The 15,350-nt window shown below is 43.5% G+C and overlaps 2 protein-coding genes across 2 annotated transcripts; one reads left to right on the top strand and one right to left on the bottom strand.

Moving 5' to 3' along the window:
- Positions 1-420: 420 nt before the first annotated feature.
- On the bottom strand, positions 421-6,048 carry LOC120064871 (L-rhamnose-binding lectin CSL3-like). The gene is made up of 9 exons (XM_039015462.1): positions 6,036-6,048; positions 5,661-5,776; positions 2,885-2,939; positions 2,760-2,804; positions 2,470-2,605; positions 2,209-2,327; positions 849-893; positions 603-738; positions 421-526 (listed from the first exon to the last, which is right to left on the bottom strand). The coding sequence occupies exons 1-9, from the start codon at positions 6,046-6,048 to the stop codon at positions 421-423; spliced, it is 771 nt and encodes a 256-aa protein (XP_038871390.1).
- Positions 6,049-8,018: 1,970 nt separating this feature from the next.
- Positions 8,019-14,679, top strand: LOC120064668 (L-rhamnose-binding lectin CSL3-like). The gene is made up of 8 exons (XM_039015293.1): positions 8,019-8,049; positions 8,352-8,387; positions 8,468-8,512; positions 8,669-8,804; positions 12,748-12,866; positions 14,208-14,252; positions 14,363-14,498; positions 14,574-14,679. The coding sequence occupies exons 1-8, from the start codon at positions 8,019-8,021 to the stop codon at positions 14,677-14,679; spliced, it is 654 nt and encodes a 217-aa protein (XP_038871221.1).
- The last annotated feature ends 671 nt before the right edge of the window (positions 14,680-15,350 follow it).

Raw genomic sequence — 15,350 nt, 5'->3', positions numbered from 1 at the left:
GTCTACAACTGCCTAAAGGTGGGCACAGATTACAGACATCAAGACAAAGGCACGTTAGCCCCAGGTACAAATGAGTCCGGTGAACACCGTGTAAGAGAGAATACCAGACACATGGTCAGTAATATTGGTATGACATTTAGTAATATACAAGAGGCAACCAGTATCGTCTTCCAGCCACGTCATTTAATTCAGACCAACAACCACAGTTCAGAAATTGTTTAAGAAATGTTTCAGCACAAAATGCACAGGTTTACAATGGTCACTGAAGTTGATTTGGCGGTTGGAGGAAAACAGCACGACCCGATGAAAATGAAAGCCTTGTACATCTTCAGGTTCCCCAGGAAGATATCCTGCAAGACAAACCATCAGTACCAGCATTCTAGTTCCCAGTCATGTGTGCATGAACATATACACTCACATTCAGTAACAGGTGTAAGCCACATCCAAGTACTTATAGGTTCCGACACAGGGGTCGCCGAACACGGAGTTGGATACCTTGACGATACACTGGCGCTCTCCGTCACACCTGTGTGAAACAGGTAGAGGTTAACATCACAGCCAATGAGTGCCTACAGGTAAATGCACACTAAAGGTTTCAGTACCTTTCTGCCATTGTCCTGGTGGTGGATGGGCTGAGGCAGTTGGTGTTTTTGAGTTGTTTATGTGGGCGCCCAATGGAACACACATCGTGTTGACGACGACCATAGTTGGCACGCTGAATATGGATCTCACCACGATCTGAGGAAGAGAACGAAGAAAAGGATTACCAAATCTGGGTGTTTGTGTGGGTTAGTGACTAACATACATCACCACATGAATACACCGTACGGTAGTGTTGACCAGCTTACCACATAGTAGTTGAGAATCAGAGCCTTCACATATGATGCTGCTTACTGCAAGGACAACACAGGAGTTACACCACACAAATTAAGACACACATTAGCCTGGTGAAATGTTAGTGATGGGCACTAATAGGGAATGTTGATTTCAGGTGCATTTTAAACATGTTGGCATGAACTAAAGTATAAAAAGTTATGCGCGTCATCTTCCACCGTTACCTTGTAGTTTCACTTCCTTGTGAACAGTTCTCGAAATGCTAACATAAAAACTGGCGAAAAAGGTCAACCCACACCAAATCTGTATTTCTATGCAGTTTGCTGTGCCATCTGTCAGATTAGCTATAAACCCTACCAATCTGTGGGAGTTGCGCTAGCTAGTTGCCGTTCACTGAAACATATTCAGTGGTAAAAAGGATGAAGTGTGCACAACCATCAAATAAGCTCGAGAAACTTCCCTTCCATGTTCTTGCTGGCTAATTGAGCGAGATATGTACATATAACAAGGAACAGCAGCAGCATATGAGACAAGTCGAAAAGGTTACTGCAAAAAGGGTCAATGCAGATGGTCAGGGTAGTCATTCAGCAGTTTTATGGCTTGGAGGAAGTAGAAACCGTTCAGGGTCCTGTTGGTTCCAGACTTGGTGCAGCAGTACCATCTGTTATGGAGTAGCAGAGACCAGTATGACTTGGGTGGCTCGAGTCTGTATGTAGGGCCTTCAGACACACGTGGTGTCGAGATCCTGATGGCAGGGAGCCCAGCCTGAGTGATGTACTGGGCCGTACACACTACCCTCTGTAGCACCTTGCAGTCAGATGCCATACCTAGTGGTGATCCATCCAGTCAAAAAGCTCTCAATGGTGCAGCTGTAGAATTGAGGATCGGAGGGCTGATTACAAATATTTCTAGCCTCCTGGTAGGGAGGGCTCGGCCCTCCGTTTCCTGTAGTCCACAATCAGTTCCTTTGTCGTCTTGGCACCACACTTCCAGGTCCCTGACCTCCCTATAGGCGACGCTAACTAAAGTTGTTGCCGGCTACATTTTTCAATAACCACAGCTTGTTGGCTAGCTAGGGTTAGTTAGCAGGTGAGGGTGGTTTACGCGTTGAAAAACACATGCATGTATGAAACACGTTGTGGCCATAAGACAGCATTTAATAAAACATAGTTAGCAAGCTGGTACCATAGGGGAACAAAGCTATTCTATTCCTTTTCTAGCTATCAGCATAGTACACTCTTTTACAAAAGAGTAAAGTGGGTAGGAGTATTAAACAATATCCCAACATGCCACAGTCATACCGATAGTACGTTGAATCTAATTATGGATATTGATGCCCACCACTAAGTGTAATTAGCACACATTGAGACTGACTTGTTTCTTGCTGTTGGACACAGGAGTATTTGATGTCCAGGTACTTATAAGTCCCAACACAGGGGTCTCCAAAAACGAAATTGGATGCCGGGACAACACACTGGGTCTTCCCACCACACCTGTGTGTTTCAAAGACAGGTAGAGGTCATGAGTTCCTACAGGTACACACTACAGGTTCCAGTACCCTTCTACCATCTTCCTGGTGGTGGTTAACACAACAACCACGGAGTTTCTACAGGTAAACAGCACAGGTTCCAGTACCTTTCTGCCATCTTGCTGGTGGTGGATTGGCTGAGGCAGTTGGTGTCGGTGAGTTGGTTATCGGGGCGCCCAATGGAACACATATCGTGTTGACGACGACCATAGTTGGCACGCTTGATTTGAATCTTACCTCCATCTGGGGGAGATGGGGAAGAGACAATGAAAAGGAGAAAGGTGAGGGACAAAGGAGAGCCAAGTATGGGTCTCTATGGTGTGGGCTAGTGACCCTAATCTACAGTAGAAACTATCATAGGTGGTCAGTGAGTATACTGTAGGGTTGACTAGCTTACCACATTGCAGTAAAGCATCAGAGCCTTCACACGTGATGCTAATTGCTGCCAGGACAAATAAACAGGAATTACACACTCCTCATATTAGCTTGGTTAAGTAACATCATCATTATTACATACAGTACCTCCATCCGTTAGTGTACAGCAAGCTGCAGCCAGCACTGAAACAACATCACACAGCTAGTTCAGCAACATCTCACAACATATGCACTTGGACCATGAAGGTAGAATTCCGCATTTGAGTTATACCTACTGGATTATAGTCAAGTTGAGCATTTGGTCTCTTATTCCAAGAATGCAACGTGACAATTATATATTTTTTTTGACCAATAGAAATTGAATGTACCTCAAATCATATAACATGTACTTCATTTACTCTCTAATACAAACATTTGGTCATACATATCCGGAGATTCTGGGGTAATGTTGCTACGTATTCACAATGTATAACCACGATTTCCAGCTCTAAATATGCACATTTTTGAACAAAACATAAATGTATTGTATAACATGATGTTATAAGACTGTCACCTGATGAAGTTGTCCAAAGGTTAGTGATTAATTTATATTTATTGCTGGTTTTTGCGAAAGCTACCTTTTGCGGTGAATAAATGCGTTTGTGTGTTTGGCTATTGTGGTAAGCTAATTTAACCTGTCTAGCCCCGCCCACATTCCACTGAAAAGGCGAAATTCAAAAAATATTTTTTAGAAATATTTCACTTTCACACATTAACAAGTCCAATACAGCAAATGAAAGATAAACATCTTGTGAATCCAGCCAACATGTCCGATTTTTTAATGTTTTACAGCGAAAACACAATACGCATTATATTAGCTTACTACAGTAGCCAGCCACACAACCGCATTCATTCAACCCAATGGTAGCGATAGCGAAAAAAACAGCAAAATATATACATTTATTCACTAACCTTCACAATATTCATCAGATGACAGTCCTATAACATCATATTACACAATACATATATGGTTTCTTCGAAAATGTGCATATTTAGAGCTGAAATCCGTGGTTATACATTGTGAAAACGTAGCAACTTTTTTCCAGAATCTCCGGATATATTTCTGACACTCACCTAATCTGACCAAATAACTCATCATAAATTTTACTAAAAAATACATGTTGGATAGCAAATGAAAGACACACTAGTTCTTAATGCAATCGCCGTGTTAGAATTCTAAAAATAACTTTAGTACGACATACAGCTTACGTTATAGCGAGACAGCGCCCAAAATCAGGGCGGAAAATAATACTAAACATTTTCGACAGAAATACAAAATAACATCATAAATGTTTTCTTACTTTTGCTGAGCTTCCATCAGAATGTTGTACAAGGAGTCCTTGGTCCAGAATAAATCGTTGTTTGGTTTTAGAATGTCCATTTCTTCTGTCGAATTCGCACCACAATGCTAGCCAAGGTTGCTAACATTCCCATCCTCTCTTGGCGCAAAGAACGGAAAACTCCAAAAGTCCCAATAAACGTTGAATAAACTGATAAAACTCGGTTGAAAAAACCTACTTTATGATGTTATTATCATATGTATCAAATAAAATCAGAGCCGGAGATATTCGCCGTGTATACCGAACGCTTTTCAGAAAACAATGTCGAGCTCCCCAGCGCGCCTTCGAAGACAAAGAAAATACCGGACCTGTCACTCCAAAAGCTCTCATTCGGTCTCACATCAAGCTAGACACCCCATTCAACACTCTACTGCCTGTTGACATCTAGTGGAAGGCGTATGAAGTGCATACAGATCCATAAATACAAGGCAATTGAATAGGCAAGGCCTTACACAGAGACCCATTTTCAGAATTTTCACTTCCTGTTTGGAAGTTTGCTGCCAAATGAGTTCTGTTTTACTCACAGATATAATTCAAACAGTTTTAGAAACTTCAGAGTGTTTTCTATCCAATAGTAATAATAATATGCATATCGTATGATCTAGAACAGAGTACGAGGCCGTTTAATTTGGGCACAAATTTTTCCCAAAGTGAAAACAGCGACCCCTATTAAGAAGAAGTTAACTTCTCTAGGATAGGGGGCAGCATTTTCACATTTGGATGTGTGCCTAGAGTAAACTGCCTCCTACTAGGTCCCAGATGCTAATATATACATATTATTATTAGTATTAGTATTGGATAGAAAACACTCTGAAGTTTCTAAAACTGTTTGAATCATGTCTGTGACAATAACATAACTTATTTGTCAGGCAAAACCCCGAGGACAAACCATTCAGATTATTATTTTTTTTAGGTCACTCTCTTTTCAATGTGTTTTCATTGGGAATCCAGATTTCTAAGGGACCTTCCTGTAGTTCCTGTCGCTTCCACTGGATGGCAACAGTCTTTAGAAATTAGTTGAGGTTTTTCCTTTGAGAAATGAAGTAGCCATGTTCAGAATGAGTTTCCAGTGAAGTGTACTGTTAGTTAGAGGCGCATGACCAGAAGGCATGCTACACATTGTTTTCCTCCGGTATTGAACACAGATCATCCCGTCTTCAATTTTATCGATTATTTACGTAAAAAAATACCGAAAGTTGTATTACAAACGTAGTTTGAAATGTTTGGACAAAGCTTACAGGTACCTTTTGAGATATTTTGTAGTCACGTTGTGCAAGTTGGAACCAGTGTTTTTCTGGATCAAATGCGCCAAATAAATGGACATTTTGGATATATATCAACGGAATCAATCGAACAAAAGGACAATTTGTGATGTTTATGGGACATATTGGAGTGCCAACCTCCCTCTCAGACGAGCTTAACTCATTCTATGTCCGCTTCGAGGTAGACAATACCAAGTCATCAACTCTTGCTGCTCTGAATGACCAGGTGCTTTCACTCTCCGAGGCAGACGTGAAGAAAAACTCTCAAGAGAAGGTACTCACAAAGCCGTTGGCCAAGATAGAATATTTGTCCGCATGCTCAGAGTGTGGGCTGATCAGCTGGCGGGCATCTTCTCGGACATCTTCAACCTGTACCTGTCCTTGGCTGCAGTACCCACCTGCTTTAAGGAGACACTGAATCAACACAGGTGACCCCCAGGGGTGTGTGCTCAGCCTCCTCCTGTGCTCCCTGTTCACCCATGACTGCGTAGCTTTGCACAACACCACGGTTGTAGGCCTGATAACCAACAATGACGAGTCAGTCTGTAGGGAGCAGGCATGTGAACTGGCATTGTGGTGTCATGACAACCTCTCCCTCAACGTTAGCAAAACAAAGGATTTGATTGTTGACTTTTGGAAGCCGAGGAGGGAACATACCCCGGATCCACATCAACGGGACTGCAGTAGAGAGAGTCACAAGTTTTAAGTTTCTCAGCGACTACATCACTGCAGACTCGTCATGGACCAACATGACAACAGCGTCTCTACCTTCTAAGGTGGCTGAAGAAAGTTGCCATGCTGCCTCCTCTCTAAATACTACTACTGCACCATCGAGAGCGTCCTGAGCGGATGCATCATGGCCTGGTATGGCAATTACTCCGTCCACAACTGCAAGGCACTCCAGCGGGTTAGTCAACAACACCTCTGCAACGCTGATCCTCAAGACTGGGGCCCCACACGGGTGTGTGCTCAGCCTCCTCCTGTGCTCCCTGTTCACCCATGATTGCGTGGCAACTCAATCGTCAATTTTGCTGACGACAGTGGTAGGCCTGATTACCAACAATGACGAGACAGCGTACAGGAAATATTTGAGGGCCCTGACGGAATGATGCCAGGAAAATAACCTCTCCCTCAATGTCAACAAAACAAAGGAGATGATTGTGGACTACTGTAGACAGCAGATTGAGCTAGTCCCCATCCATGTCAACAGGGCCGCACTGGAGAGGATGAAGAGCTACAAGTTATAACTATAAACCTGAAATAGTCCATTCACAGAGTCAGTGTGGTGAAAGCTCAACAGCGCCTCTTCAACTTCAGGAGGCTGAAGAAATGTGGCTAGTCCTCTAAGGCCCTCATGAAATTCTACATGGGCACCATTGAGACGATCATGTAGGGCTGTATCAACGCCTGGTCCGGAATTTGCAACCACAGGGCTCTCCAGATGGTGGTGCGGACAGCCCAACGCATCACCGGGGGCACACTGCCTGCCCTCCAAGACATCTCCAGCACTCGGTGTCACAGATAGGCCAAGAAGATCATCAAGGACCTCAGCCACCCGAGCCATGGCCGTGTCTCCCCGCTACCATCTAGAAGGAGTTGATAGTACAGGTGCATCAAAGTTAACCCCAAGAGACTGAGAAACTGGAGATAGAAGTTTCTTACTCCAGGCCATCGGACGTTGAAATAGTAACCTCTAGCCGGCCTCCGCCCAGAACCCTGCCCAAACTTAGTCTCTGTTAAAAGCAGGGTATTGGGCTGATACCAACTGGTACTCTACCCTGTACCATAGAGACTGCTGCCATATGTATATAGTCACTCAACACGGGTCACTTTAATAATGTTTACAGTAGAGTAACTGTACTGGGGATCTGTGGTCACCAAACTGCCTTCAAGAGCAGCGGTCTCCCTTGACAGGAGTGGCAACTGGGAACATATAAATTAACAAAATCACTCGGACCAGCCTTTCTGGACCGTGGCAGTAAAGCCTGATAAGTGCAACACCCAAAGGGCTCGCACGTTGACGGGCAAGGCACCTGTCCAGCAGCCCTGAGAATTTAAGAGGTAATTTAGGCAATTCAAGGCAATTTACTGCACATACAGTTATGCTGTGTTTGCTCAAGAGTATAATTAATTGGCTGATCCCTCCTGATGACCCGGATTGAATAAAGGGGTGCGTTCAGCAGGATGCAACCTTTTGGAAGGTTCAGATAACAATATGCTATTTTGAACAAATATGTCTCTCCGACATGTAGATTAGGGAAATACGTTGTCTCTATTCATGAAATGTATATCTGCAATGATCGAAGGTTTTTTGACTGAACGTGGCCCATGTAATTCTTCCTTAACGAAGAAGCACCACCTAGATGGCTACTTTAAAATGTTGGAAGCCCTCAATGGCAGTGTTCATGCCAAAATGGATTTCATCCATCTAGAGTCCTCTATCTAACTCCATGAGACTGACTCAATAGCCAGGTATAGACCAGCAAACGCCGGCCCCTAATTGCAATGAGGTGCACCTGGAGACAAAGAGATACACCTGGGTTAATTAAGACATGTCACATAACATAAATACCAGGTGAATTGGGTCTTGTTATCATCAGTTGCATTTTCTCTGTTACTACCACGCCTGTACCTGGAATCATGCGCATGTTCAGACTGACGGTGGTCACATGTGAGTATACAAAATCTGTATCTGATGCAGATTAGAATTTAAATATATATGACCAAATGTTAGTAATAGAAGAATGTCATATGATTTGAGGGACATTCAGTTCCTATTGGGCAAAAAAGTATTCAAAACAAAGTCATATAACAAATGTCACATTTTGTGCCTGGAATAAGAGACCAAATGCTCAACTTGACTATAATACACTTAGTATAACTGAAATGCTTGAGTATAGAGACCAATGCTGAATTCTAGCTTCATGGTCCAAGTGCATATGTTGCTGAACTAGCTGTGTGATGTTGTTTCAGTGCTGGCTGCAGCTTGCTGTACACTAACGGATGGAGGTACTGTATGTAATAATGATGATACTACTTAACCAAGCTAATGTGAGTGGTGTGTAATTCCTGTTTATTTGTCCTGGCAGCAATTAGCATCACGTGTGAAGGCTCTGATGCTTTACTGCAATGTGGTAAGCTAGTCAACCCTACAGTATACTCACCGACCACCTATGATAGTTTCTACTGTAGATTAGGGTCACTAGCCCACACCATAGAGACCCAGACTTGGCTCTCCTTTGTCCCTCACCTTTCTCCTTTTCATTGTCTCTCTTCCCCATCTCCCTCAGATGGAGGTAAGATTCAAATCAAGCGTGCCAACTATGGTCGTCGTCAACACGATGTGTGTTCCATTGGGCGCCCCGATAACCAACTCACCGACACCAACTGCCTCAGCCAATCCACCACCAGCAAGATGGCAGAAAGGTACTGGAACCTGTGCTGTTTACCTGTAGGAGCTCCTTGACTAGTGTTAACCTGTCTAGGATTGGGGTGCCGCTAGCGGCACGTTTCACAAAAAAAATAAAAAAAATGGCGAAATGTCATAATTATAAATATTTAGCTTCAATTAAATCAGAAGTGTTATACACCATATCAAAGCTATACCTCTTGTTAATCTAGCCAATATGTCCGATTTCGAAAAGCTTCACTGCAAAAGCGATTATCGATCAGTAAACAACACATTAGGTACAGTTACAACAAAGTACATTAGTCACGAAAGTCTGAAATAGCAATAAAAGTCATCAATTACCTTAGGAAATTTTCTTCTTTTGGCAATCCTAAAGGTCACGACGAAACAATGAAGTGGCGTTTTGTTCGATATAATCCATTTTTATAGCCTAACACGAAACATTTTGTAAACGGCTTGTGTGGAAAATTCAGCTCCTTCAGCTTTGGACGTAACATTCATTGTAATTACTCACTCTAAACGGACGTTTATCAAGTCATGTTCGGTCTCATTGCAATCCTCGGCTTGTTAGTAAAACAACCAAACATCGTGGTTCTTTTCCCGGGACATATTGACCGAAGAAATTTGATTTGAACACACCTAACAACGACGTCATTACGCGCCAATCGATTGACCTGTTCTTCGTTGATTGACTGTATTTCGGACCAATGACCACTGATCTTCTTGAAATCTAGCTGGATAGATAGCCAATGAGCAGAGGTACATGGGGATATCAAATGGTTCTACCCGGAAATAATAGGCATCTTTGTAAAGCCATGCGTGTACGCAGCTATTCCCCATTGAAAATCAGAAAGTAAGGAGCTCGCCGTTTTAAGCGCCGCGAAAGTTTGTTTTGGAGCATTTTCAAGGATCAATTATGGCAAATAAATCAGCCAAATCAAAGACCAAGACGAAGTACACAGATGTGCAAGATATAATTAGTGAAATTGACCGTGAAAGTGAAAATGAACATCTAATTGATTCCAGCGAGGTTGAATCCGTTGATTCCGAATTCGAAGACATGTTTCTACACGGTGAAGACCCAGTTTTGGATCGGTGAGTAACGTTGTTTGGAATTAGTAATATCATATATAATTCATTTGAGTTGTTTGAGATATTTGTATTTTATTTGCCTTATATAAAAATATGACTAGGACATGAAATATAAAGGCACATTGTGTATTTCTAATAGGTGCTAATTACACACACACATACTGCAATAGGCAAAAGCTCACCATGGTCACAAATTGTGTATCTATAATAGGTAATAATTATACAGACACATAATGCAATGGACAAAACCTCACCATGGTCACAAATTGTGCTTCTATAATAGGTACTAATTACACAGACACATAATGCAATGGACAAAACCTCACCATGGTCACAAATTGTGCTTCTATAATAGGTAATAATTATACAGACACATAATGCAATGGACAAAACCTCACCATGGTCACAAATTGTGTATATATAATATGTGTCTGTCTTTATTTCACAGTCCCAGCGATTCTGATTGGGAGCCAAGGTGCAAATCCCCCACTGAAGCTGGTCCATCCAGCTGGACCCCTGCTGTATCCGGCACCACACCTACCCCCGCCCGGCCATCAAGGGGTGGTAAGCCGGCGGCAAGGAAGCGGAGGAAGGGCAGCGTGGAACCGTCCAGCGTGGAACCTGCCAGAGCGGAGGAGGACCGTTGGCACTCTGTTCTTGAGGAGGATGTGGCCCCACCACCTCCACTTTTCCGCCCAAAACGCCCAGTAGGCCCTCAATTGGACCCAACTTCTAAATACAGCCCCATGCAACTTTTCCAGTTGTTCTTCACCTCGGCAGTTGTTGATACCCTGGTGATGAACACTAATAAATATGGGGCTAAGAAGCAGGAAGGCAAGACAGAGGCATGGAAGGACATTTCCATTTCAGATCTGTTTTGCTACCTGTCTATGGTCATTTACATGGGGCTGGTGAAGTTGAAAACCCTGAAAGACTACTGGAAAACTGCACCCCTCTATCAACTGCCTTTCCCCTCAACGGTCATGTCTTGTACTAGGTTTCTGACAATTTCACGGGCACTTCACATTAGTGACCCAGAGGTTGATAAGGACAATGAGGCGAAACGAGGCACAGCAGGGTTTGATAAGCTCTGCAAGATCAAACCTCTCTACCACGATATCGTTGAGGCATGCAAGACCTATTTTCAGCCCGCCCAGAACCTTTCCATAGATGAGAGAATGGTAGCCTCAAAGGCCAGAATTGGCCTAAAACAGTACATGCGCAACAAACCGACAAAATGGGGATACAAGCTGTTTGTTTTGGCCGATTCTGCGTGTGCATACACGTGCAATTTTTTTGTCTATGAGGGGAAGAACACTTGTGCGAGCGGTAAGGGACTCAGTTATGATTCTGTGATGCAGTTATTAGATTTCCAGCTGCTGGGGAAGGGCTACAAACTATTTGTAGACAACTTCTACACAAGCCCTACCCTGTTCACAGACCTGAGGAAGCTGGAGATGTGGGCCTGTGGCACCATTCGGACCAACCGAGTGGGTTTTCCAAAAACCAGGGTAAACGACATGCCTGAGCGGGGTACCATGAGATGGATCCGTGAAGATGGTTTGCTGTTTGTGAAGTGGATGGACACTCGAGAGGTAGTCATGTGTTCCACTATTCACAAGTCGTTCGGTGGGGATCACGTTGTTCGACGTTTGAAAGGTCCTACAGGCGCTTGGACTGCCAGAAATGTCCCCATTCCAGATGCTGTGAGGGATTACAACAAGAGCATGGGGGGTGTAGACCTATCGGATGCGCTGATAGGATATTATAATGTCCTTCACAAGACCATGAAATGGTACAAAACGCTGTTCTATCATTTTATTGACATTGCTGTGGTGAATTCCTTCATCCTCCAGAAGGAAATGGCCAAGAACTGTGGACAGCCCCCCATCTCACAGCTACCCTTTAGGGAGCAGCTCATCCAGGAGCTTGCTAACTACAGCAAGAACACTGTAGCACCTTCTGTCCCCTCTACCTCTGTCCCTTCTGCTCCAACCAGCGGTACGCACATGCTGAAGTTCATCATTGCAGGCAGGGATGTGCCTCGGGGAAAAAGGGGCACAGTAGGGCGGCTTCGTTGTGCCCTGTGCCACAAGAAGTCCCCTGTCACCTGCACCACCTGTGCTGTGACCCTCTGTTTCACACCAGAGAGAGACTGCTATGGGATATGGCATCAGGAGCGCAACATTGTTTAGAGGACAGAGAGTCTTCACATGATTGAACATTTGAAGTGTAAATAGTTCCCCTTGTTATTTTTTTATTTTTTTGAAATATTCATTTTTTTTTCTTGAATTTTTCAAATATATATTTTTTGGGGTATGTTAGAATAATTGTTTTGTATTTTGTATATAGGTTTTGTATCATTGTACCAATTCGGCCACTTGGGTACATTTGGGAAACTTGTGAGGGACACCTGGTTGACCTCATGCTCAATGGCATGTACCTCACTCATTCCTGAATGTATCCATCTGAAACTTTGGTAAAATACTGTTGCCTACCTATGTTATCATTTGAAATGATCCCCAGTATCGTAACTGAATGTTTGGCCTTTCTTGTTGATTTTTAAAGATGCAACAACAGTAAAAGAACAAAAAACGTCTGTTGATTTCCTTGTATTTTCTTCTACCAGATCTATTGTGTTATATTCTCCTACATTCAATTCACATTTACACAAACTTCAGAATGTTTCCTTTCAAATGATACCAAGAATATGCATATCCTTCCTTCTAGGCCTGAGCTACAAGCAGTTAGATTTAGGGTATGTTTTCAGGCGGAAATTGAGAAAAAGGGGGGCAATCCCAAAGAGGTTTTAACCAGCAAGATGGCAGAAAGGAACTCATGACCTCTACCTGTCTTTGAAACACACAGATGCGGTGGGAAGAGCGAGTGTGTTGTGCCGGCATCCAATTTCGTTTTTGGAGACCCCTGTGTCGGGACTTACAAGTACCTGGACATCAAATACTCCTGTGTCCAACAGCAAGAAACAAGTCAGTCTCTCAATGTGTGCTAATAACACTTAGTGGTGGGCACCAATATACAGAATTAGATTCAACGTACTATCGGTATGACTGTGGCATGTTGGGATATTGTTTAATACTCCTACCCACTTTACTCTTTTGTAAAATAGTGCACTCTGCTGATAGCTAGAAAAGGAATAGAATGGGTTGGTTCCCCTATGGTACCAGCTTGCTAACTACGTTTTATTAAATGCAGTCTTATGGCCACAACGTTTCATACGTGCATGGGTTTCTCAACGTGTAAACCACCCTCACCTGCTAACTAACCCTAGCTAGCCAACAAGCTGTGGTTATTGAAAAATGTAGCCGGCAACAACTTTAGTTAGCGTAGCCTATAGGGAGGTCAGGGACCTGGAAGTGTGGTGCCAAGATGACAAAGGAACTGATTATGGACTACAGGAAACGGAGGGCCGAGCCCCTCCCAACCAGGAGGCTAGAAATATTTGGTATCAGCCCTCCGATCCTCAATTCTACAGCTGCACCATTGAGAGCTTTTTGACTGGCTGCATCACCACTAGGTATGGCATCTGACTGCAAGGTGCTACAGAGGGTAGTGTGTACGGCCCAGTACATCACTCAGGCTGGGCTCCCTGCCATCAGGATCTCGACACCACGTGTGTCTGAAGGCCCTACATACAGACTCGAGCCACCCAAGTCATACTGGCCTCTGATACTCCATAACAAATGGTACGGGTGCACCAAGTCTGGAACCAACAGGACCCTGAATGGCTTCTACTTCCCCCAAGCCATAAAACTGCTGAATGACTACCCCGACCATCTGCATTGACCCTTTTTGCAGTAACCTTTTCGACTTGTCTCATATGCTTCTGCACCTTGTTATATGTACATATCTCGCTCAATTAGCTAGCAAGAACATGGAAGGGAAGTGTCTCAAGCTTATTTGATGGTTGTGCACACTTAATCTGGTTTACCACTGAATATGTTTCAGTGAACGGTAACTAGCTAGTGCAATTCCTACTGATTTGTAGGGTTTATAGCTAATCTGACAGATGGCACAAACGGCATAGAAATACAGATTTGGTGTAGCGGGTCGCCCTGCTTCACCTTCTTGGGTATAGCCAGCCAGTTTGCTTAATTAAAATGTTAGCATTTTGAGAACTGTTCATAAGGAAGTGAAACTACAAGGTAACTGTGGAAGATGACGAGCCTAACTTTTTATACTTTAGTTCATGCCAACATGTTTAAAATGCACCTGAAATCAACATTCCCTATTAGTGCCCATCACTAACATTTCACCAGGCTAATGTGTGTCTTAATTTGTGTGGTGTAACTCCTGTGTTGTCCTTGCAGTAAGCAGCATCATATGTGAAGGCTCTGATTCTCAACTACTATGTGGTAAGCTGGTCAACACTACCGTACGGTGTATTCATGTGGTGATGTATGTTAGTCACTAACCCACACAAACACCCAGATTTGGTAATCCTTTTCTTCGTTCTCTTCCTCAGATCGTGGTGAGATCCATATTCAGCGTGCCAACTATGGTCGTCGTCAACACGATGTGTGTTCCATTGGGCGCCCACATAAACAACTCAAAAACACCAACTGCCTCAGCCCATCCACCACCAGGACAATGGCAGAAAGGTACTGAAACCTTTAGTGTGCATTTACCTGTAGGCACTCATTGGCTGTGATGTTAACCTCTACCTGTTTACACAGGTGTGACGGAGAGCGCCAGTGTATCGTCAAGGTATCCAACTCCGTGTTCGGCGACCCCTGTGTCGGAACCTATAAGTACTTGGATGTGGCTTACACCTGTTACTGAATGTGAGTGTTGTATATGTTCATGCACACATGACTGGGAACTAGAATGCTGGTACTGATGGTTTGTCTTGCAGGATATCTTCCTGGGGAACCTGAAGATGCACAAGGCTTCTGGGATATCTTCATCAGGTCGTGCTGTTTTCAATCAACTTCAATGACCATTGTTAACCTGTATTTTGTGTGTAAGCATTTCTTAAACAATTTCTGAACTGTGGTTGGTCTGAATTAAACGAAGCAGCTGAAGAATAGACTTGTTGCCTCTTGTATATTTCTAAATGTCTCACAATTATTACTGACCATGTGTCCATTATTCTCGCCTTTCACCTGATTTATTTGTACGTGCCTTTGTCTTGATGTTTGTATTCTGTGCCCACTAACTATTCTGTGCCCACTGTCATCTAACAGCCTCTGATCCAGAGACACACACACATGAGCAAACGGGTTCAATGCCCTACTGTGTGGGAGACAGATCTCCCACACTGTCAAAAATGTGCCCCCCCCCCCCCCCCCACCAACCACAGTTCCAAGAGCAGCCCCTCAACCATCAGATTCCAGACAGAGAATAAATACAATTCCATTCCCTGCCCCATGCAACACCAACGCACAAGAGGAACAACATGGAAAAACAACCAGGACAATTTAACAGCAAGGCCAACAATGTTTGAGTGCATG

The sequence above is a fragment of the Salvelinus namaycush genome, chromosome 20, assembly GCF_016432855.1.
Source record: "Salvelinus namaycush isolate Seneca chromosome 20, SaNama_1.0, whole genome shotgun sequence".
Lineage (NCBI taxonomy): Eukaryota > Metazoa > Chordata > Actinopteri > Salmoniformes > Salmonidae > Salvelinus > Salvelinus namaycush.
The sequence above is the reverse complement of the archived record's forward strand: the minus strand, read 5'-3'. Positions and strand labels throughout refer to the sequence as shown.